This window comes from Micropterus salmoides, unplaced genomic scaffold (assembly GCF_014851395.1).
Source record: "Micropterus salmoides isolate LMB-PRFRI ecotype aquatic unplaced genomic scaffold, ASM1485139v1 Ms_hic_scaffold_13, whole genome shotgun sequence".
Taxonomy (NCBI): Eukaryota; Metazoa; Chordata; class Actinopteri; order Centrarchiformes; family Centrarchidae; genus Micropterus; species Micropterus salmoides.
In genome coordinates, this window is record NW_024040374.1 from 24835870 (window position 1) to 24860322 (window position 24453).

A 24453-nucleotide genomic window follows, 5' to 3' on the forward strand; every position below is an offset into this window, starting at 1 on the left:
CTTATAATCCAAGGCGGGGACTGCTGACGTCTCCGGGGCTCACGCCACCGCTTTTGTATCGAATGATTCTCCTCCGTTAAAACACCTCTTACTGTAGAGGAGTCATGTTTCATGCTCCCACCGAACCACCCTGCAATTATTTCATGTCAATCCGAGAAAACGCGTCCTCTCAGTCCAAGTTCTTTCGTTGATACTGTTTTAACATGTGCACTTAATGTGGACACTGAGTTATGCATGAAAGTGCAAGAAAGCTACTTATTTATGTCTGAACTGATGCTGCTTGATTGTGTGCAGAGTGGATAACCAGTCAGCTATTAGGCCTATTTGTCATTTATTTTTATTGTTTATTTAATTTTTGGTCACTTCTGTTTAAACTCTGCTGTGATTACTTTAGAGGTGCAGAGCTGCCTGCAAAACTTTCTCTTTGTATCTCTCTATGTCTACCAAACTCCAGTGTCTTCTGTGGCCCTTCAGGAGCTTTGTCAAGTCTTGAGACAAAGCTCCTAACCACACACCAAAAGTGAAAATGTGATATTGATATTGTACAGAACAAGGACATTATTTTCAATGGCGCGGGCAGATGAGTGAGCCATAGCAACAATGTTCTGCCAGATTTTGCAGCAAAAGTTCAACTAAATAGAATTTTGATCCCAAATATGTATTCTAACCGCTACAGTGCACACCTGGCATTGACAAGAAGTGGAGTTATCACTGTGGTTAGAATATTTTACATTAATATTATGATTGTTTACATTCTGACATTACATTTTCTCTCTCTCTCTCTCAACCAAGTATCCCCCACTGGCTACAATTAAATCTGCAAACCCCACCCCTCCCATCGTGGAGGCAGCCTCGCCGTTATTTACAATCAGAACTTCCCCATCACTGAACTCACCCTCCCCTCAGTATCTTCATTTGAATATCTCGCCTTCAAAGCTCTTTCCTCCATGACAGTTATCCTCACCTACCGGCCACCTAAACCAAACCCTTCCTTCCGCTCTGATTTTACAGAACTCCTCACACTAGCCTCATCTCTCTCTTCACGTCTGCTGCTGCTCGGTGACTTAAACATCCATATAGACTCCCCCATCTGCAAGCTGTCATCAGAATTCACCATTTTACTGGACAACTTCACTCTCATCCAACATGTCACATTCCCCACCCATGACAAAGGACACGTCCTTGACCTGGTCTGCTCCACTAACATACCAGTGCTCAACCTCCATCCATGCTTCTTTCCCCTCTCTGATCACAAACTGATACAGTTCACCATTCCTTCTCCAACCGCACGCCAACTGGTCCAGAACTCATCACCCGCTCCAAATCCTGGCACCACATCACTCCAGTCCTAAAACAATGGCTTCCCATTTCTCACCGGATCACATACAAAATCCTGGTCCTTACCTACAAAGCCATTCACCACCTGGCCCCTTCATACCTCACTGTCCTCCTCTCCCCCTACCAACCCTCACGGTCCCTCAGATCCACCTCAGCCGGTCTCCTCTGTGTCCCCAACTCCAAGCTCTGCAGTTTTGGGGACAGAGCCTTTTCCAGGGCAGCTCCCAGGCTCTGGAACTCCCTCCCCCATGAGATCCGCACCTCTGAGTCCCTCACCATTTTCCGTTTTAAGACCCATCTCTTCACCTCTGCCTATCTATAGCCGTTTGTTGTCATGCTTCTTTGCCTGCTGTTTAAAGCGACTTTGAGTTCGAGAAAAGCGCTATACAAATTCAATTTATTATTATTATTAATATAGTCTAAAAGCATTAGCTGTTTTGGGTTATGTGCTGGTACCATAGACTGTATAAAGGCTGCTAGACACTACCTCACACAACCTATTTGCCTTTAAAATACCTGATGATTTTGGCCACTTGGGGGTAGCAGAAACAAGCTATAAACACAACACTGGCATCCTTATAAAGTTTTTATTAATAAGGTGTTTGCAAACAGTTGCTTATTTACACTTCCAGCAGTTATCATTATCACATTATCATTTACTTGGAGTCGTGTCTATGGTCACCTGATGAATGCAAGTCTCTTTAAGCTCTTTTCCTCTGTAGTGTCATCCCTATTAGCCTTTCTGAATGTCACATTGTTTTCACATCGTCATGATACATTGTTAAAATAAATTATTGCTTGTAGCCGCTTTAAAGTGAAGACTACAAATTTATAACAGGCATTCATTACAACTGGCACCATTAAAGCTACTCTGTGGAGTTTTTGACCACTAGGAGTGCTATTGAGCAATGTTTTTATGAGTGTGCCTCTGGTTTGTATTGAAGGTGCACACACATTCCTGACGCCAGTTACACGCTATTACGCAAACAGTTGGTAGCAGTAACACACCAGACAGTTAACCATCACATAGAAATGCGGCTCTACAAATATTTTACGAGGAAGGAAATGCTTGGGAGTGCATTTTGGTGAGTTACAAACACTCAATGTAAATAGCTTTTGGTAGCTTTCTAAATATTAAAAGTGAAGTAGTAGCTTTTTGGCATTTGTAGGATCAATCAACTTTGCTGCATACTAGAGACAAAAGTTTAGGATATCTGCTGCGCTGATTTTGACCATTTTCTTTTTCTGAGACCCCCAACTATGCAACTTTAATCATATAATGTAGGTCATTGCAGTGTCACTCACTGTCCCCCAGGTGACTAAACCTGCATACTCTCTCTTGTATTGTATATAGTGTCATCTTCTGGTACTACTGAACAATACACATTCAACTTTATTAACTTCACACTGAGAAGACGTGATGCATGTTAAACTGAAAAAATACATATTCAAACAGCAGCTTGTGTGAGTGATGCTGTCATTTAGAAAAAGGTCACAAAAATGCACCAGAGCATCTCTTCACTGTCTTGAGAGCAGCGTGTTTTGGTTAGACCGACGAAGAGTCCTCTGATGATGGCGTCCCTCCCTCAGACCAGGTGCAGTGTGGGGCAGCTGTGACACTGGCTCCTCAGGGCTTCGGGAAGAAGTCTGCTGCAACTCAACTTTTGGCCACAGGAACCTGGCAGAGCCTCAGCATGCCTAACATTAAATCAGAAGTGGGGGAGGAGGTGGAGAGACAGAAATAGAAGTCTAGTTGCAGCATTTTGTCCTCATTTTCTTACTTTCTTTAATCAGAGGGAGGGTTTGCTGAGCCTGCATGTCTTTATCTGGCTGTTGAATATTCCCGTGACTACAGACGCTCACACGCTGGAGCTGCGCCGTACGATTTAATTTTCTACCCGCTGGCCACACTACTGAGGCTCAAGCGCTTTAATCAAGTAAGTAACGCTCCCCCTTCCCTTAACTAACAAGGACCATTAATGATTGGCCCTTGTTAGTTAAGGGAAGAGAAAGTGTTACTCATTCACTCTCTCCGCCTTTATGTTTCCCAGTAATCTGCCCTTTTTAGATCCCAACCTTCAGGCTGCCGTCTCTCCTTTTTCTTTTGTTCCAGTTTTCCTCGCCTGGCCACCCTCCTTTACCTCCCTCCTCTGCTCTGCTGCCATAGCTACTCCATTACATCACCATTCATTTTCCTGTAAAGATAATAAAATTACTATCTACAGTGTATTAGTGCAGATCCTTCCTCCCCTCAGATACATTAGACTGCTGCTGTCGCCATTTCGCCCACAAGATGATGGTCGCTTAGCATCCTGTTATACACACAGACCACAGGGAATCACTGAGGCCTGAATAAACACCCGGTTGTTTGTGGGCCATTAGGACAGTGTGTGTGTGTTTTTCATGTTTTTATATCCCGGACTTAAACCTGAATGCACACAAACCGATTGGGACTCGTGTTACCTTGAGGACAAAAACTCAGGTCCCCATAGATAGAGACTCCTTTTTGACAGTAAAGGGTTTTTAGGTGAGGTTAGACATGTAGTTGGTTAATGGTAGGTTATTGTCAATATGATGTCCCCACAGAAATAGAGGAATGTGTGTGTGTGTGTGTGTTTGTGAGAGACAGTACCTTTCGTCTTTTGTTCCAGCTGCCGTACACAGTACATCTTGTAGACTTTTCTCCTGGATCTCAGGAGCCAAAATGACCTACAAACACACTCTCTGTTACCAAGTCCATTTTTTTTGCCTTACAGCAATCACTTATTATTTCCTGTAGTCTTTCTTCCCAGTGCGCACTACCTGTATCTACCTTGGGATAACACTGGCAGACGCTCCACACAGTCCCGACACACACCATGGTGACACCCAGAACACATAGTGTGCCGTAGATGTGCGGTTGCTCCTGAGTCATGATGAAGAGGCCGACTGCTGCCACACACAGCCCCGCCGTTATCAGCCCGTACCGGTATGGCTTCCCCTCTACCATCGCTGAACCTCTGCTGGCTAATGAAGTTCTTATTTGTGTAAACCTACGGAAATATTTGGAGTTGTTCTGTGTCAGGCCTTGAAGGTGAGGGTGGAGAAAGCTCTGTTAGGGTTCCACTCTGCTGGTTATTACAGCCTGCAGACAGCATGGTCAGGTCAGGTATAAAATTGCAGCTGCGTGTGTGTACCACCTGATAGGTCACCTTGCCTCAGGCTGCTGGCAAAAAGGAGACTCACAACTGAGCTTCTGATCAGAGCTGAGTGTTTATGTTTGCTTGGCTTGGACATGATTTTATATAAGTCGATGTTTCTCATCTCCGGGACTCTCAAGGGGTTTCCCGCCTTTAAATAAACAATCCATTATTTTTAACTGCGACCCACAGAGAGCTCTGTAGCTATTCATCAACTCAAGTTTATAGTAACATCACAACACAGAATTAACAATGCACATTCTGCAAACACGGGATACAATGCTTAAAGATAAACAACACTACTGTTGACATGCTAGTGTCACTGGTTAAGGCACTTTAGATTGGGGTAAGCTGTCAATGAATCTAAATGTATAACATGAAAGAGTGCAGATACAAAGAGAAGCTGTGTACCTGTGAGACAAGTTCTGGAAAAGAGTGTCATTCAGCCACAGTAGTAGGTCACATACATTCAAGCAGGCCAATAAAATATCCTGAATAAGTGTCTACAGGAGGCTTGCAGCCAAGCTGTTGACATGAATCCCTCAGCTTCGTTGTGAAAGTTACATAACGATGGTCCTTAGTGCACAAATTGAAGCTGTTGTAGTGATCATTTCAATTCCACACACTTTTAGTAGACACAGAGGCCGCACTGGGGCTCACTCTGTACAAATATGAAGTCTTTAACCAGCTGCAGTCTCTTCCTGTTTCCTGGCTTGTGTTTGGGTTCACGGCAGCTGTCTTGAGGCACAGAAGAGGCCCCTTGGAGCGAGTTCATTGCTAGCACCGACTGTTCATTCAGGGTTCTCACTGAGAACCGAAGACAAAAGGCAATGACACAAAATGTATGTCCACCAGGGTGAGAGGTTAAAGCTGCTCACTGTGCTCCTGGCTCTTCATCACTGTGTCATAGGATGGAGGCGGCTCCATAGTCCAGGGTGGTGGGGTGGATGGGAGGGGGGGTTCAGGCTCCGGTCTCCTGCTGACAGAGTCCTCGGACATCTCACGACGAATTCGGTCCAACCTCCTGAAGAGAGAGGGAGTAAGAGAGGGCAATGAGCAGTGTACATTTGCAGTACTTACACTTCAACTGAAACTTCCAGTCCTTTCAGTGTTTACACTGCATCTAGCACTACAACTTCTATCACTGCTTACACTCTTTCAGTCATTACACTGTCTGACACTTCAGCACCTTTTAGTTTATTTTAGTTTTAGTTAGATATCACCTAACACTTCAACTCCTTTCAGCAACCACACTTGATAGCAATGATAGCAAACTCATTTCAGTGATTCAACTTTCACATCAACTTATTTCAGTAGCAACAATTCAGCTGACAGTCAACTTCTTCCACAACCACACTTGATCTTACACCCCAACTCCTTTCAGGACTTGCACTTCAACTGATATTTAACTCCTGTTAGTGATTACTTTTCACCTAAAACATCAACTCCTCTCAACCTCAACTCCTCCTTAGTTCTTATACTTCAAATCATTTAACTCAATACTCATTTCTTTCCACCTTCCATTATTTCTGAACACTCTTACTTTTCCTACAGTTCGTACTCCTTCAGCTGCTTCTTAACTATTAGTTTTTTCCAGTAATGCCGTTCAGGTCCCAGCATTCACACCACATTTCTGTCAGGAAATTACTTCTGTTGTTATTGTTCCCCTGTGCTGACTTTATATCATTACTGTCTAATCTCGCAAACAAACATTTTTATTGCACACAGTCTGCATCAGTTCAGGTTTAGAAATACTGATCAGTCTGAGTTTTGTCAGTGTTGGGAGGTTGAAAAATGATCAAGGTAGTTTATTTTTCATGATACACAAGGTTGTATAATGAAAATAAAGTTTGTAGTCCCTTCAATGCTACACACACAGAACTTAACACATATATCTACATTAAAATATTGTAACATATAAAATAAATACAATAAAACAGTATATACAGTTATTATATACATTTAAAGCTTTATACACGTATACACCCAGAACACAATAAAAACTGACATTTGGGAAACAGTGTCCACTTTGACACCCAGCATCATCGATGTAAAACACAGAGTCCGCCTCTTCTCATCTGGACAGAGTCTTGCGCTCTGTCGGCTTGGAACAGGATCCGCCTACCGAGTGCTTGATCCGGGATGTTGATAAACAGGTCTCTGTAATGACATGGGTACAACAGTCTCTGATTTCCGTTGCTTGGCCAAACTGAGTCCAATTTTGTCCAGGCCAGACCTTTAGGAGCAGCCTTAACACCAGCATGGTTCCTATCGCGGCACTCCTTCCTCTCCTCTGGGCGATCACCGCACCTGCTGTGGCCCCTGGTCCGGTTGATCTGGCTGGGTGGATCGTGGTCCGCTGCACTTTCATCCAAACCCCGGCTTCCTTCTCTAGTGACTGTATTTCTGTCATAACACGTGTTTCGACAATAAAGCCAGAAAAACCAGATGAAAAACAAAAGTTTAGCAAAGTTTGAAGGAGCTACCGGCCACTGCTTCTACAAACGCCGCCGTTGCCAGCTGATGATGATGACTATGTGGATACTGTGCTCCTGGCGTCTCTTTTCCTCAGTGCTGGACAATGAGCAGAGCACATCTTGTTTAAATCTGCAGGTAGATTACCTCAGACAATGTCAGGAACAGTCTGGCAGCCACATGCATGCACGTCTGCTGTTTCCTCCATGACCTACTTCTGTAATCAAGGCCATAATAACAAAATCTGTTGCCTTCCAATTCTCAGTGTCAGTGTTTTTAAGTTCCTTATGTGCTTTCCTGCTCTTTGCCAAACTGTTCATTATAACTAATATGTGGTGATGTGTCCAAGGGATCTGTTCAACAAGAAGACCATTTGTCAGCACATCTCTTGCTTCAGCGCCTTTATGTTTATTACTTTCCTCGAGCTGCCGGCAATGCCTCTTTCACTCAGCCCGCAGTGCCAGTAACCTGACTGTAAAAAACACTTATTAATGTTATGGCTATTTACGTATAGCACCGCACAGGAAAAGCGCAGAAAAAAGACAACTGTCCACCTGGATGTCATGTTTCCATCACTGCCAATCGGAACTGTCGCCGATAAATACCTGTGAGTCATATGACCTGGGAATGATTATGCCAATTGTACCCTTTCCCACTGAAGACAAAAGACAGATGTTAGAGGGGTTTCTGCCGAGTGTGAAAGGGGCTTCTGTCTGTTCTGTCTCTGTGCCTGGGGTTTCCAACCTTTTTAGTCATGGCTCTAGGAATGGCAATATCCGTTGGTCAGTCAGTGGGTCACTTTCAAATCCTTTTGGAAAGAAATATGTCAACACACTCTTGGATATATATCCATGTAATTTGATATGGTTCCCCGAGGATGAATCCTACTGACTTTGGTGATCCCTCCAACCTTTCTTCTAGCACCACAAGATTGACTTTGCATGTAATATCTTGACAAATTATGGATGGATTACTACAAAATTTGGTACACACATTAATGAATATTGTAGGCTGATATCTGTTGTGATCCATTCATTTAATATTTAGAACATCATCAGATCAAACTTTATCTTTGTCTAATCGGTTGGCTTATGATCAAATACACGAATAGCCTATATAGTGACACTCCCATCACACTTGGCTGTTATTTATGTTTAGTGCTATTTAGCTAATTTGAGCATGCTAACACGAATGTCTAAGATCATAAACATACCTGCTGAACATTAGCATGTTAGCATTGTGGACAGGTTTACACGCTGAATTAGCATTCAGCTCAAAGTATCAGTGCCTTACCTGACGGAGCTGCTGGCACAGCTGTAGACTCTTAGTCTTGTTAGCTTGTGAGCCCCAAAATGCTTTGTCACATGTTGCAAGTACTTCTACTTTGAATATTTTGTAGGCTACTTTACTGTGAAACTAATCAGTATAATGAGAAAAAAGCAAAAATTCTGTCTTATCCCCTACCCTATCCTGCTGATCCCACTAAGGGGTCCCGACTCCTGGTTGGGGAACACTACTCCACCATACATTTTGTGGGAAAACTAAAGAACCAAAAACAAAAATCTGCATCTAAAGAATTGGTGCTATTTAGGCTACCCCTTCCTTCTGTCACACAGGCTTTGTGCATGTTCCTCTGTACATGTGTACCTTTGTATAGCCAGGGCCTGCTGTGGGCTGAAGCGTGTGCCTGTGCGGGGGTGCAGGAGGAAGTGTCCTGGCACTGCCACCTGGAGATTCTTCATGGCCAAGCAGATTCCACTGACCAGCAGACCCAAGCCCACCAGGCCCAGGAACAGCCCGACTACAAAAGGCCCTACGCACACGGCCAAGACCCCCCCAGCAGTCATCAGGAGTATACCCAGACAGAGCAGCATGCCCTGGGGGAGCGGCATCTCCGGAGCCCCTTGCCTTTAACTCCAGCCACGGGTGCACCTCTGCTTCAGGAGCAGCCGGTCTGCAGTAGAGAGAAGAGAGGGCTCAGATGCATAGTATCCACCACTGCAACTGTGCGTGTGGGTGTGTGATTGGTGGAGAGGTAGATAGAGGAAGAGGATTTAAACCTGACTTCAGGGGAAACGGGATACATGCAACACGTAAATCATCTCCGCACTGTGCGGGTTGATGTAAACATCGATCCTCTCTCTACCTGATAGTAAGTCGCGGTGTGGAGCTGTTGAGCAGATGCATGGGATGAAAGCTTAACCATCTCTTCTCTCCTCTTCATCAACTTTCACTCCGCTCATGATGCCTGTATGTCGTGCCCTCCCTCCCGAGCCCTGAGAAACTCTGGGAAAAAACAGTGTCTCCTCTCTGGTCCGTATATCGTGCGACCCCGCCGCGCCTCTCATGATGTGCTCCTCTGCTGCTTCGACTTTTCTCCCCGCAGAAGAAACATATCCGGGTTTTTTGGAGTGACGGCACCGAAAAATGTAGGATAGGAGTTAACCGGGTACTGTTCGGTTTTCATCTGACCGCAGCAGCAGCAGAGCCGCGCAGTGTGAGGAAGTGTTTTTTTTTATTAGGAAGGGTTTTCTCTGACACGGAAAGGAGGACAGGGCGGGCACCGTCTGAACATTGTCACTTTGCCTCTGTTTGGGCAAGCTGTATGCACAAGGAGAGAATTACAACCCCAGCTATGTAAGAAGCGAAAAACTGCTTGTTTTTGAGCCGAGGAGGAGCTCTGCTGGAGGTGGGGCTTGATGATCCTCACTACATTTAGGGGGAGACTACATGAGGAAGCAGGCTGCTCACTTGTCATGAGCCGTCATTTGGCTGCTGATCTCTTGATTTCTGACAGTAGATACTTCAAATGTTGGAATGGATGTCTTTAACCTTTATCTTGATGCCTGAAGCCCCCAGCTCCTCTGCAACTTCCCCACAAATATCCCCTTAATCCTGCACAGCTACTACAACTCTTTGATCTGAAATCTTCTGATAATTAACCTAAATGTATTAATGACCACCCCACTGACAGGTTGCCTCTGGGCAACAATGTGCTATATGGGCATGAAAACAATTAGGTGAACAATAACCTATATCCAGTACATTCTGATCTGAATATATTTTATGAACCCTTGTCTTCATTTTCTGGTTTCTCTTTCAGTGTGGCTCTTCAGCTCCACCATTGGGCATGGTATGGGTCCAACAAATGGACAATCACAGTTTAAGAATATATCTTTGAACAATCAATGGTGTTTCTTTACAGATTCATGCATGCTTTTTCTCCAAGACGTTTTCATGATTTAAAGGTGTCAAATATTCTAATTAATAGGACCCTTTTTTGAAAGGCTGCTCCTCATTTGATTCATGAGAAACATGTCATCAGACATTACAATTTGTAAAAGTTACAATATGTATAAATGGGAGGGTAAAAAGGCCTTTCTCAGAGTAACAACAAGAGGGTTAAGATTCTTTAAATTTGAGGGGAAATCTTTGTACACTACAGTACACTCTAATAATATAATCTTCTGAAGTTCAACGTTCGTTCTTGACCTGAAACAACATTTGAGATGTGTCCCCACACCTAAGTTGAAGCTACATGATGCTGACTGAAACCTGAGACAGTGGCTGCATCATTACCCATGTTAGAATATTCTGAAGTATTGTGCACACGCTGTATGTCTGAAGATGAAGACTTGAAAATCACCTGGTACAGATTTCCAATGATCCTGACTGCTTAATGAGTCTCATATTGTCTCCTCAATAACTGATTTATTACATAAAGTTGAATACACACATATTAAACACATGGTGCAGGTTTCTCTTGAGTTTAAATGTCAAGAGTAAATCAGTCATAGAAGCATGAATATTCAGCGGTATAAAAGAAAGACCTGAACAACATGCTGGATCTTGTGTAATCCTGTGGTTCATATCAGCTCTCCTGATGCAGTAGTGTGTGTTTGTGTTTGTGTGTGGGTCCATGAGAGTAGTCATCGTCGGTGGTTATTACAGTGCAACATCTTATTTTTTTAGAGGTTGTGAAGGCTGTTGGACTCCTCTTCTGAGCACAAATAATTCAGACAATAACACAATATCCTTTTTATATTCATTTTTGATAAACTTTGTGTGTCAGTATTTTGTAATGTGAAAAAATAAATTAAACAAAATGGCAGTACTCCTTCCCCCAAAAGTCTTTGCAAGTTGATTTGCACATTGCATTGCAATGTCTGGATATCAATGCATGATAAAATGCATACAACTAATGTAAGTGTGCTTGGTTTGTTGTTGTTGTTGTTTTTTTTAAACTAAAATATCCAAAAGCTCTGATGTGATCCTTTAAACTAGAGGGAGTCTAGGGTTACAATAGGTCATGTTGGAATATTTACAGCTCAGGCAGTGTTGCCAGTGAGCTGCAGTGGTCTAGTGAGCGCTGGAAAAACTCAAATGGTCAGATGAGTCATTGTTCCCTTGCTTTCAACAAGCTGACGAGTACACATGTGGCACAAAAACTAAAGGACGTTTGCAGGCATGGGCACTAGTTTCCTAAAGTCAGTTATCATATCCATCCTTTGATGAAGCATGTTAACCCTGACGGTGAAAACATCTGTCAAGGATGACGTTTCTGACGTTTCCCAGAGAACTGCATTATAAATGAAAGCCATCACCAGGGCAAACCCAGAAAGGAGGATTAAACAGCTATTCTGATTTGTTGAGCTGAAATGAAAGGAAATCATAGATTTCCCATGTTACCATGGTAATCGATGCCCTTAAACTAACCTGATATTGGTGAAATCTGCCATTACCATGGTTAGGACCGCCCATTAATATAAAGCTCAGGTTTGGGTCAGTTTCATGTCCACTATATGAAAGCAATTGTGTCTCCTACCAAGTGGCATAAGCTTATTGAATGACTTCTTGTAAAGAAATATGTCCTACTAAGCAAATAGTAAGCAAAAGAGCTGTTCATATTTCTTAAAAGATTAAGGTTAAGGGTTAGACACTGGTATGGTTATAAAAAAAGAGCACCAACTAGACATTATCCATTGTTTTTGTAGTTTTGTTATTTTGCGTATAATGTCTGCTGCTATGAGTCAGTGAACATCGCAGTTGTTTGTTTAGATGAAACTTCTTCAGTGTGAACTGATGTGAACTGTGCCTGATGTGTCTGGTCTGTGTTAGCTTAGCTTAGCATAAGGTCTGGAAGGCAGTGCAACTTGCTACAAAATAGTCCAGCACCTAACGGCCTGTTAAACCATCAACTGTTGTTTTCACACTTTGGTTTTTGTAAAGCTTAAACAAATAAGATACGTATGATGTTCAGCAAGACACAGCAATGGTAGCTCGTAGTGGCTGCACTCTTTAAAAAGACATAATGTGTCTTGGTGCTTTATTTTGGTCTGATAAGGCGGAATTCAGTGTGATCTACCTTTAATTTCACCATAAATTTAGATATGCATTGACAACTTCATCGTAATTACAGAAATCTGAGGGAAAACATGCTAGGACACACTGGTCAACACCAGGAAGAAGCATGCTTCAAGAGTTTGTTGCTGTTGCTGAGTCGGAGTAAAAGCCCCAGTCTCGTGCCTGTTTATCTTTTGGTTTGTTGTACAGGGGGGCATCCACACTGTCCAACCTCACAGCTCAAAGCTGATCTCTCTCGACTGTCCAAACAGGGGCTCTGTTGCCAGGTGTGTGTCTGAGTATGCACGCCGCAGATGTGTAGAGCTGCATGTGGTCTTGATGGCGACCTCATAGGGAGGCGGGGGTTCCAGCCACGGAGGAGGGTGAGGGGATGGACTAAAACCACCATGGTCCATGGGAGGGTAGTCGAATTCCTCACCACGAGCACGGTGCCTGTGGCGTTCCATTGTCCTACACTCGAGAAAAACAGTGACAGTAAGAACCCATGTGAAAAAAGATCACATGGAAACAGTTCATGAGGCCAGACCAAACAGAACCTGTTATGTACAGTATAGTCAATGGTTGTAGAGATCAGATGCTAGAAACCAGATGTGGTCATGTTCTGTCAGTAGTTGTGTTTCCTGCTAAATACAGGAATTGGGTTTCACAAAGGTATCACCATTGCACGTTGTTCCCATAGACTGTGAAAATCCATAAATAATGTTTCTGGCTACTTTTGCATTGCATTGCAACAGAAAAGGGCTGAAAATTAGCATGCCCACCAGGATGTCATGTTTCCAACACTGCCAATCGGAACTGGAGCTGATAAATACCTGGGACTACTGCAAAGTAATTTGACCTGGGAATGATCAGAAGAGAGAAACATAAAAGCGACCGAAAGATATTATCCTTCAGATTTGGTGTTGGCAATTGATGTGTTCACATGTTGTATGCTGGCACTGTATCTCCTCGGCCAGGCTCAATAAACCATGCTATGTTAAGTCTTGATCAGTCTCCAAAACTTCTTCACAACTGAACCTCGCTCACAATAATTCTTCAACTGGCAACACACTACGGAATAGATTGCCATGAAATTTGATAGACTTTCACGGTTCCCAGAGCATGAAACCTACTGACTTTGGTGATCACCCTGACTTTTCTTCTAGCACCCCCTTAATGTTGACATTGCATGAAATATCTTGATAACTTTTGGATGGATTATCACAAAATTTTGTACACACGATCATTTCCCCCTTAGGATGAAATGTAGACTAATATATTTTGTGATCCTTTAATTTTATATCTAGCACTATCATCAGATCAAAATTGCACTATATCAATAGCTTGGTTCATAACCAAATAGATATAGATATGAGAATATATAGTGACATTCTCATCAGCCTAGGCTTGTGTTTTTGTATTGTATAATTGTTAATATGCTAATCTAAGGTGATAAATATACCTGCGGAACAGCATGTTAGCATTGTCATTGTGAACATGTTAACTTGCTGAATTAGCATTTAGCTCAACATCCATACAACTATGTTTCTGTTATAAAATAGAGTTTTAAAATGAAAAAAATCTCTGTCCACACCGGCATTTTAGCTGATTTTCGTCTGGCATATATTAAAACGACTGAAAACGCACATCTAGTGGCCATTCACGTGCACTGGGCATGCACCTGTCGGTGTAAACATGAAGCCGATTTTCTACTACGCAGTTGCAGAAGATTTGCCGAAATAAGAAAGTACTACTACAGACGAACAACCACACCAGAGATTTTTAGTCTGGACAGGAGGTGCAAATGTAGCAAAAGGTCTGCCTTGTAAAATGAAAACGTAGTAGTGTGGATGTACGCTGTGCCTACAACCTGAAGGAGCTGCTAACATGGCTGGAGACTCTTAGTCTTGTTGGCCTTTTTCTATTATAATACCTTTATTTAACCAGGAAAAAACTCATTGAGATTAGAAATCTCTTTTTCTAGGTTGTCCTGCTAACACAGGCAGCAACTAAATTAACAAGGACATAAAAACATACAACATAAACATAAAACATATAGCAGAGATCCTGTGAGTGCTTAAATGCTTTGTCACATATTGCATGTGTCTATTTGAATATAGACTACTTGTTAGAGGCCTACAGATGTTGAACTATCCAGTATTTCAGTACCCCTTTGAGGGGTTCTGACTCCTGGTTGGAAAACTGCTCCACCACACATTTTGTGAAAAATATAAAGAATCTGCATCTAAAGCATTGTGGTACTGTCTATGCCCCCTTCTTCTGTCACACAGGCTTTGTGCATGTTTCACATGTGTATCTTTGTATAGCCAGGGCCTGCTGTGGGCTGAAGCGTGTGCCTGTGCGGGGGTGCAGGAGGAAGTGTCCTGGCACTGCCACCTGGAGATTCTTCATGGCCAAGCAGATTCCACTGACCAGCAGACCAGCAGTGGGGTGGGGGTGTCCTCTCTCTACCTGATAGTAAGTCGCGGTGTGGAGCTGTTGAGCAGATGCATGGGATGAAAGCTTAACCATCTCTTCTCTCCTCTTCATCAACTTTCACTCCGCTCATGATGCCTGTATGTCGTGCCCTCCCTCCCGAGCCCTGAGAAACTCTGGGAAAAAACAGTGTCTCCTCTCTGGTCCGTATATCGTGCGACCCCGCCGCGCCTCTCATGATGTGCTCCTCTGCTGCTTCGACTTTTCTCCCCGCAGAAGAAACATATCCGGGTTTTTTGGAGTGACGGCACCGAAAAATGTAGGATAGGAGTTAACCGGGTACTGTTCGGTTTTCATCTGACCGCAGCAGCAGCAGAGCCGCGCTGCTCACTTGTCATGAGCCGTCATTTGGCTGCTGATCTCTTGATTTCTGACAGTAGATACTTCAAATGTTGGAAATATGGATTTATTTGACCTTTATCCTGAAGCCCCCAGCTGCTCTGCAACTTCTTAAACTCGTACATTTCCCCACAAATGTCCCCTTAATCCTGCACTGCTACTACAACTCTTTGATGGATATCTTCTGATAATTCACCCAAATAAGTGACTACCCCCACCTCCTCTGGGCAACAATGTGCCAAATGGGCATAAAAACACAGGGTAAAAAATGTTTTTCCTTAAAATTATTAGGAGAAAACAATAACCTATATCCAGTACAGTCTGATCTGAATATATTTTATGAATCTCTGTCTTCATTTTCTGGTTTCTCTTTCAGTGTGGATCTTCAGGAAGCAGTTGGTGTTGGTTGCAAAACTGAAAAATAAAAGTCCAAAAAATACATTGTATTTGTACAGCCACCTGATATTCTCTCCTTATTTTACCTCATAATTCAGCTCCATCATTGATAACAATATTGGTCTAACAAATGGACAATCGCAGTTTAAGAATATATCTTTGAACCATCAATGGTGTTTCTTTCCAGATTCATGCATGCTTATATTTTTCTACAAGACATTTTCATGATTTAAAGGTGTCAAATTCTCTAATTTATAGGACCCTTTCCTGAAAGGCTGTTCCCACCTCGACATACAACATTATACCCACTTATAGTCACCGCTCCTCATTTGATTCATGAGAAACATGTCATCAGACATTACAATTTGTAAAAGTTACAATATGTAAAATTGGGAGGGTGTGAGGGTCAAAAGGCCTTTCTCAGAGTAACAACAAGAGGGTTAAGATTCTTTAAATTTGAGGGGAAATCTTTGTACACTACAGTACACTCTAATAATATAATCTTCTGAAGTTCAACGTTCGTTCTTGACCTGAAACAACATTTGAGATGTGTCCCCACACCTAAGTTGAAGCTACATGATGCTGACTGAAACCTGAGACAGTGGCTGCATCATTACCCATGTTAGAATATTCTGAAGTATTGTGCACACGCTGTATGTCTGAAGATGAAGACTTGAAAATCACCTGGTACAGATTTCCAATGATCCTGACTGCTTAATGAGTCTCATATTGTCTCCTCAATAACTGATTTATTACATAAAGTTGAATACACACATATTAAACACATGGTGCAGGTTTCTCTTGAGTTTAAATGTCAAGAGTAAATCAGTCATAGAAGCATGAATATTCAGCGGTATAAAAGAAAGACCTGAACAACATGCTGGATCTTGTGTAATCCTGTGGTTCATATCAGCTCTCCTGATGCAGTAGTGTTTGTTTGTGTTTGTGTGTGTGTGTCTATCAGAGCAGTTTAACGGGACCATATTTAGTTTTCAATTGCCACTAGTGGTGCGGTTTTTAGATTGCAACCAAGTGTGCGATTTTACGCATGCTCACGAGCAAAATCCGGACACATAGACAGCTTTACACAACATGCTGGAAACTCAGGTAAACATTCACTGCAACATTACAGTAATATTTTTCTCAGTTTGAGGCTGAACTAATCCATGCTCTTACATGATAACATTACATTGACAGCATTTAGCTGAGGCGTTAGCTCACCTGCCTGCTTTTCACTAACTAAGATTATTTGTTTATCTTTCTCCAGAGGCTCAGCAATGTCAGCACAACTAAATGTATTGGATGATAACAAAACCGGTTAGTGAGCTACACTGAATTATAAATAAGATTGTAGCCATACTTTATAACAGTTACATTGATAGATTGATAGTAATATTGATCATGTTAGCTGGTGAAGGTCTAGTAATGTGGAAAGCCACATAACTAGGATTTTGGACCAGGTAACGTTGCAACTGCTCGGCGTTAGCTGGCGAGCTAATGTTGTCCAACTTGAGCCTACAAAAGCACAACATCACAATATATTTCACATGCTTTGCAGTAATGTTAGTTTACCTGTCGAATAGGATGAAAGCCAACTCTGTGTCGATTTTGTAGTTCCAAAGCAAAGCGTTGGTCTCGCCCTGACTCAAGCCTTTCTGATGTTGACTCAACCCAACATCAATTTGATTCTCGTTCGGCCTGAAGGGCTTCAGCACATTTAACTTTGTTGTTGTTTTTAATCCTTATGTGGAGTTCGTGTTGGAGTCTGTGTCGTGCTGGGAGCGTTTTTTGGTGTTAGTGGACTCCAAGCAGGTAAGAGGCACGGGAGCGCGCATGCAGAGAACTCGACCCAATACCTTCGCATAAGAAGCAGAATGGTGGCTGTTCCAAGCAACAGAGGAAACAGGCATGTGGTTCATTTCTTTGTGTGGTTACAGCCCATTGACAAATAGGCAGTAAAAAAGTCATTTATTGATAAGTGATTTCATTGATAAACTACATATAACCCCTTTAATTCCATCATCTGCAGTCAAAGATCAAAACAGTGTATTTGTGGACCTCAATTCAGTGCAGCATCTTATTTTAGAGGTCATGAAAGCTGTTGGACTTAGACACTAGTGTGAGAGCTGACATTAACACACTATCCTTTGTTATATTAATTTGTGATGAACTTCATATAGTGTAACTGAAAAATAAATGAAACACAGTCTAATGCATGGGCAGATGATCAAGATCTAATGTGATCCTTCAAACTAGAGGGAGTCTATGGTTACAATAGGTCAGGTTGGGATATTTACAGCTCAGGCAGTGTTGCCAGTGAGCTGCAGTGGTCTAGCGAGCACTGGAAAAACTCATATGTTCAGATTAGTCATTGTTCCCCTTGCTTTCTAAAGGATGTTTACAGGCCTGGACGCTAGTTTCCTAAAGTCAGAAAACTGTCCTCTGCCATCACCAGGGGAACCCCAGAAAGGACGATTATACAGTTACTGATTTGTTGAGCTGAAATTAAAGGAAATTGTGGATTTCCTGCATGCTTCTGGTAATCTTTGCCCTGAACTAACCTGCTATATGTGAAAGTCTGACATCACCATGGTTAGGACCGCCCACTTGATTTAAAGCTCAGGTTTAGATCAGTATCAGTGTAAAACCTTTGTAAAGCACTTTTGTAACTGCACTAGAAAATCAGCATCTATTAACAAATGTGTCTCTTACCAAGGGGCATAAGCTAATTGACTGAGTGCTTGTAAAGAAATATATCCTATCTTCTAACAGTGCCCTGTAAAACCACAAGTTGTTGTTGTTTTTACACAATTTCTTAAAAACTATAACCAGGCTTTTGAACTAAAATTTCAAAACCATTACTTTCAAAAAGCACACCCATTTCCCTAAACTCTACACAAAGATCTCTTCATTTCTCATTGCCTCAAAGCACAGCTTGAGCTCAGTTAGCACACAGCTACCCAGCTGGAAACACAAAGAGTAATAATTGATAACACTCCAATCAGAACTGTCAATAGATAGATAAAAGGACCAGAGTTGGTTCACTCAGTTTGGAACAATGGATGTAGAGAGATGTGAAGGAAGAGGAAGAGGACACCAGAGAGGAGGAAGAGGAACAGGAGTTGGAGGAGCAGTAGGGAGAGGAGGAAGAGTAGGGAGGAGGAGGAGGTGGAGGATGAGGGACAGACCAAAGACAGGATCCTTAGGCGGAATAATTTGTTGATTGGTGTTTTGTACTGTATAGTACACTAAGGAATAAAAAATGTGCCAAATGTATACTTTTGTTGTTTCCCTTGTTGTGTTCATCATGTGAAAAGGGGGAGAACCACAAGCAACATTACTTATAACCAGTTTTTGTGGTATAGTTTTGGATTTATCTCACCAGTGTGGAAGACTATGTTGTAGTGTGTGTTTTTGAGGACTTGTGTTTCATGTTTGAGGGCAAAGTTTGGTTTTTCAGCAGATTGAATGGTTTGAGTTTTGAAAGCTTCATTTTGATCTGAAAATAGGATGTTTGGGGAATTGATGAGAAGTTATGGATTTGAGTTTCGAGAGAAAGAGGCATCATTTCAAAAAATGTGTTTAGCAAACCAGAAAAACTATAAACAAATGAAACACAACATGGACAATGGCTAGCTATTTCCCCTGTTTCCATTTCTTATACTAAGCTAAGCTAACCATCTCCTGGATGTAGCACAAGAACAAACATGAGAGTGGTATCCATCTTCTCATCTACCTAAGCAAGAAAGAAAATAAGTGAACTTTCCAAAATGTCAAACTATTTCTTTTACCTCCTGTCTAGAATACCAGCCTAATCTCAACCCAAATGAGTACTTGTGGATGATGGAAGAGTGTTATTGTATTTCTATCAAGGTTTGTGCCTCTTAAAAGGGAGTTTTTCCTTGCCACTATCGCCAAGTGCCTGCTTATGGTGGGAATTGGGTCTCTAAATAAATAAGAATATGGTCTAGACCTGATCTTTAAGATTGGTATACTGAGATAACTTTTGTTATGAATTGGCATTATATAAATCAAGTTGATCTCTTCAAGACAGTTTACAACACGTATGATGATCATCAAAACACACTCTTTATAAAGACATAATGTGTCTTGGTGCTTTATTTTGGTCTGATAAGGCTGAATTCAGTGTGATCTACCTTTAATTTCACCATAAATTTAGATATGCGTTGACACCTTCATCGTAATTACAGAGAACTGAGGGGAAACATGCTAGGACACACTGGTCAACACCAGGAAGAAGCATGCTTCAAGTGTTTGATAAAGTTTGTTGCTGATGCAGAGTCAGAGTAAAAGCCCCAGTCTCGTGCCTATTTATCTTTTGGTTTGTTGTACAGGGGGGCATCCACACTGTCCAACCTCACACCTCAAAGCTGATCTCTCTCGACTGTCCAAACAGGGGCTCTGTTGCCAGGTGTGTATCTGAGTATGCACGCCGCAGATGTGTAGAGCTGCATGTGGTCTTGATGGCGACCTCATAGGGAGGCGGGGGTTCCAGCCACGGAGGAGGGTGAGGGGATGGACTAAAACCACCATGGTCCATGGGAGGGTAGTCGAATTCCTCACCACGAGCACGGTGCCTGTGGCGTTCCATTGTCCTACACTCGAGAAAAACAGTGACAGTAAGAACCCATGTGAAAAAAGATCACATGGAAACAGTTCATGAGGCCAGACCAAACAGAACCTGTTATGTACAGTATAGTCAATGGTTGTAGAGATCAGATGCTAGAAACCAGATGTGGACATTGTTCTGTCAGTAGTTGTCACTCTTTAGTTTGGCGATGATTGGGGCAAATGTAGCTTGTGGAGGCTATTTATATCAGCTGAAATCTTCATGCCTAGATAGGTGAAACTAGTCTCAGTCCACTTAAAGGAAGTTTACCAATACATTCTTGTTCCCAAAGTTACCGAATGGGAATGCCAAAGATTTATCATAATTAATTTTAATTGAGGCCTCAGGTTGTGTTAGAAAGATAATAATGTCATCCGCGTAGAGTGCCAGCTTATGTACGACGTCACCAAGGGTGACTCCAAAGATTCCATCATGAGATTGGATAGCTTCTGCTAAGTGCTCGAGGGCTAGGGCACACAGCAGAGTGGATAGTGGCATCCCTTTCTTGTGCCCCTACCCAGGTGAAAAGTCTCTGATGTGCAGCTGTTGACCAATACCCTAGCCATAGGGGAACTATATAGTACTTTCACCCATTTTATAAATATAGACCCTAGCCCAAATTTCTCAAGAATATTAAAAATAAAATAAAATTCCATTTGATCAAAGGCCTTGGCCGCAGAGAGTATCTTACAATCCACTCCAATCAGGCTTATTGGTCTATAAGATGAGCAGCAGTCACAGAGTTTATTTTTCTTTAAGATTAGAGATATATTGGCCAAATTAAGCATCTGTGGCAATGAGCCATTTTCAAAAGACTCCTGTCAGTAGTTGTGTTTCCTGCCAAATCCAGGAACTGGGTTTCACAAAGGTATATTGGACATCTTGGGTGTGCTCGATGATAAAATGCTTTTAAATTACAGCTGTAGTCTGTGACCATGAGCCATGTACACACAGGGTTTCTTTCCAAATAAACCTGATGAGACTTTGAATTGTGGCAACATTAGCTCCCAAATGCTATTCCTGAAGGAATAGTTCACTATTTGGGAAATATGATACCACTCTGTGTGCTAAATATGAAGCTACAGTCAGCAGCCCATTAGCTTAGCTTAGCATAAAGACTGGAAACAGGGGGAAACAGCTAACCCATCTATGTCAAAAAGTAACAAAATGTACCAGCACCACTAAAGCTCACTGAACATGTTATATCTCATTTGTTTAATCTGTGCAAAAACCGAAATGTAAAAATTTGAGTTTACTCTCTTATGAGGTTTTCTGATAGCTACATACACGCCTGTGAATGGGATTACCATTTTGAAGCTTTTTGAGCCTGGTTAGGTCTTCCCTCTGTTTCCAATCTTTATACTAAGCTAAGCTAACTGGATGCTAGCAGTAGCTTGATATTTAGCGGACAGACGTCAGAGTGGTGTAAATTTTCTCATCTAACTTTGTCAAGAAAGCAAACAAAGGGTATTTTTAAAAATGTTGATCTATTTCTATAACTTCCTATTTTGTAGTGGTTATATTTAGATAACCATGGATCTTGCCTGTGGGCACCGTGTATGGGATACTATCAATCGAGGACTGTGGAAGGCAAAATGGAATTGTTTTCCTCAAGTTTGATGTTTTAAATGTATATTAGGTATAAAATAAATGAGAAATAACATCAAAGTGGACATTTCTTTGTTGTTGGGATTTGTGTGCAGGTCTCTGGTACAATCATGAACAGGTCTATCTCTAAAGGACCCTGAAAGCTGCTAACTGAACCTATGATGTCATCAAATATAGAGCAGGAAGAATGAACTGGACAACATGGCAAATAAATGGTCATACATAAAGTCTATTCTTTGGGTTAACTATGGGATCCTAATTATTGTTAGTACAGAAAACCCATGTATCCAGATTGAATTGTACTAAACAGCAATAAATGTAGTAATTTTTTCTTCACCCACCTGGGCAGAAACACTGACTGGGATTCTGGGAAGCGGTTCCCTGGAGGTGTGAAAATGGCATGACTGCCAAAGTTGGGGTAGTCGTATGGATAATGTGGACACTCTGGGTCGAACTCCCGTTGGTTGTAGTTTGCGGCACTTTTGCTGTTCATAGCCCAGAATAGCCCCAGGATGAGCATGACCACCCCCAGCACCACGCAGCAGAGGGAGAAAGCCTGCAGGCGGCTCTGGTATGAGGACAGGAAGGCTGTGGAGCCCCCAGTCACAATGAGGAAGGCTCCGATGAAGATTGCTCCGTGGTGCAGGGAAGGCATCCTCCTCCAGGACTGTTACTGTGCCTGAGGTTACTGTGTAAGCTGTGACTGGCTGGATAGTGTCACTCATGTACAAACAGTCCCACGGAGTGCGCTCCCCATGTGCTCTGACACTAACCAGGCATCCAAATAAATTCTCCACTTACAGATGTCCTGTTGTAACAAGGAAAAGCTAATTGAGTCTTACTTATTTGCTCCCATAATTTTCATCTCCCAAAACTGCTGATCATAAAGTCCAAGTGTTAGTCCTCACTCTGTAGATATCCAGCTCCTGTGGAAAAGTGTTCAAATTAATGGTTTGTTGGAAAATAAATAAAAATAGAACAATGAAGGCTTCGATGCGCATCAGGCTAATGTGTACTAGCTGTGTTTGTCATCAAGGCAGATGGACGAGAGGACGGCTGAGCCCATTAAGAAATCTTTACTGGTGCCCCACCCTCCCTCTGTCTAATGTGTCTGAAGGGTACCACTTTAGCCCTGTGTGTGTGTGTGTGTGTGTGTGTGTGTGAGAGAGAGAGAGAGAGCAATTTCTCAAAACATAAATGGAGTGGAATTTTGGCATACATTCTTTAACAAAATAAGATGCTTTTGTAAACTCATTGTGTTAGGTTATAAAAATTCAAATAAAGAGTTTAATGTTTGGCAAGTGAGTTTATTTGCAGGCCAGTGACAGTTCTTGTGCCTTAGGTTGTGATTGGGGTTGTTTCATACCCCAATCACAACCTAAGATCCTTAATAAATTTGAGTGATTTATAGGAGACCCAATCTTCAACAATCACTAAAAACAGTATCCCTGCAATGTTACTTAAAGGTCCAGTGTGTAATATTTAGGAGGATCTATTGACAGTAATGCAATGTAATATAAATAATTATGTTTTCAGTGGTGTATAAGGACCTTACATAATGAATCATTATGTTTTAATACCTTAGAATGAGCCATTTCTATCTACAGTATGGGTCTTCTTGTGGTTATAACGTCAGTTTGCTGTTCATGTAGAGTGAACTGGATGTCTGCATGTTGTTACTATGCTCTGATAATGCTAATCCAACAAGTTGGAAGAACTTCACATCTCAGCAAATGGGACCATCTGAGGAGCACATGAATGCACTGTGAACTGCTGGTTGCAATTTGTAACCCTCACCACTAGATTCCACTAAATCTTACACACTGAACTGTTAATTAACCTGTTTATACATTATATTGTTCATTCATCAGCCAATTTGGTCAGCAAATTTTGATGTGTTAAAAATGTGATATTTTTTAGACCAAATAATACACATTTTTTGACAGAATATATAAATTAATAGAAGACAGTAATATTTTAAAAACACATATTAAAATAAACAAAATAAAAACATTAAATAAACATGATTAAGAGTCTATAGACATGCTTGCAACTATTTCAAACAGGTGGAAACGAATAAGAGGAGTTTGTTGTGTACATATAGAGGAACAAGCAAGACTAGCTAGCAAGGCTTTCCAACACAACAAACTCCTCTCCAACTCAAACACCAAAAATGCAAAAACAAGCAAGTTTTGTTGAAAAACTGAAATGATCCTTTAAGCTAAATGCTAATGTTAGCATGTTAACATGCTCACAGCGACAATATTAACTTGCTGATGTTTAGGTATGATAAGTTTGCTTAAGTGCATTTGCTAATTAGCACTGAACACAAAGTACAGCTGAGGCATTGGAAAGTCATTAGTTTGGTAGGTATTTGGTTATTAACCAAAGTATTGCATAAACTGAAATTTTGACACTAAATGAATTCAGAGGATCACTAGAATTATTACAGTTTATCCTGAGGGGAACGTGAAACACAAATTCATAGCAATCTATCCAATAGTCTATTTGTTGAGATATTTCCATCTGGTCAAAAGTGATGGACTGACAGACAGTCAGTATGGCTAAAAATAAAAACAAACAGCTAACTTAACAAATAAAATAAATACTAATAAAGTCCAAACCATACAGCAGAAGCTCCAGCTATTA

The 24453-nt window shown here is 41.7% G+C and overlaps 3 protein-coding genes across 3 annotated transcripts; all 3 read right to left on the minus strand.

Moving 5' to 3' along the window:
• Window positions 1-2711: 2711 nt before the first annotated feature.
• On the minus strand, window positions 2712-4453 carry bsnd (barttin CLCNK type accessory subunit beta). The gene is made up of 3 exons (XM_038716447.1): window positions 4151-4453; window positions 3971-4047; window positions 2712-3036 (listed from the first exon to the last, which is right to left on the minus strand). Exons 1-3 carry the CDS (start codon window positions 4325-4327, stop codon window positions 2925-2927), a joined length of 366 nt encoding a protein of 121 aa, XP_038572375.1. The 5' UTR covers window positions 4328-4453; the 3' UTR covers window positions 2712-2924.
• A 121-nt stretch (window positions 4454-4574) lies between these two features.
• On the minus strand, window positions 4575-9612 carry si:dkeyp-51f12.3 (uncharacterized protein LOC107988041 homolog). The gene is made up of 3 exons (XM_038716446.1): window positions 9139-9612; window positions 8640-8946; window positions 4575-5541 (listed from the first exon to the last, which is right to left on the minus strand). Exons 2-3 carry the CDS (start codon window positions 8882-8884, stop codon window positions 5382-5384), a joined length of 405 nt encoding a protein of 134 aa, XP_038572374.1. The 5' UTR covers window positions 8885-8946; window positions 9139-9612; the 3' UTR covers window positions 4575-5381.
• Window positions 9613-19669: 10057 nt separating this feature from the next.
• si:dkeyp-51f12.2 (uncharacterized protein LOC100151460 homolog) lies at window positions 19670-22722 on the minus strand. Its single transcript, XM_038717022.1, has 2 exons — window positions 22146-22722; window positions 19670-20182 (listed from the first exon to the last, which is right to left on the minus strand). The coding sequence occupies exons 1-2, from the start codon at window positions 22457-22459 to the stop codon at window positions 19945-19947; spliced, it is 552 nt and encodes a 183-aa protein (XP_038572950.1). The 5' UTR covers window positions 22460-22722; the 3' UTR covers window positions 19670-19944.
• Window positions 22723-24453: the final 1731 nt, after the last annotated feature.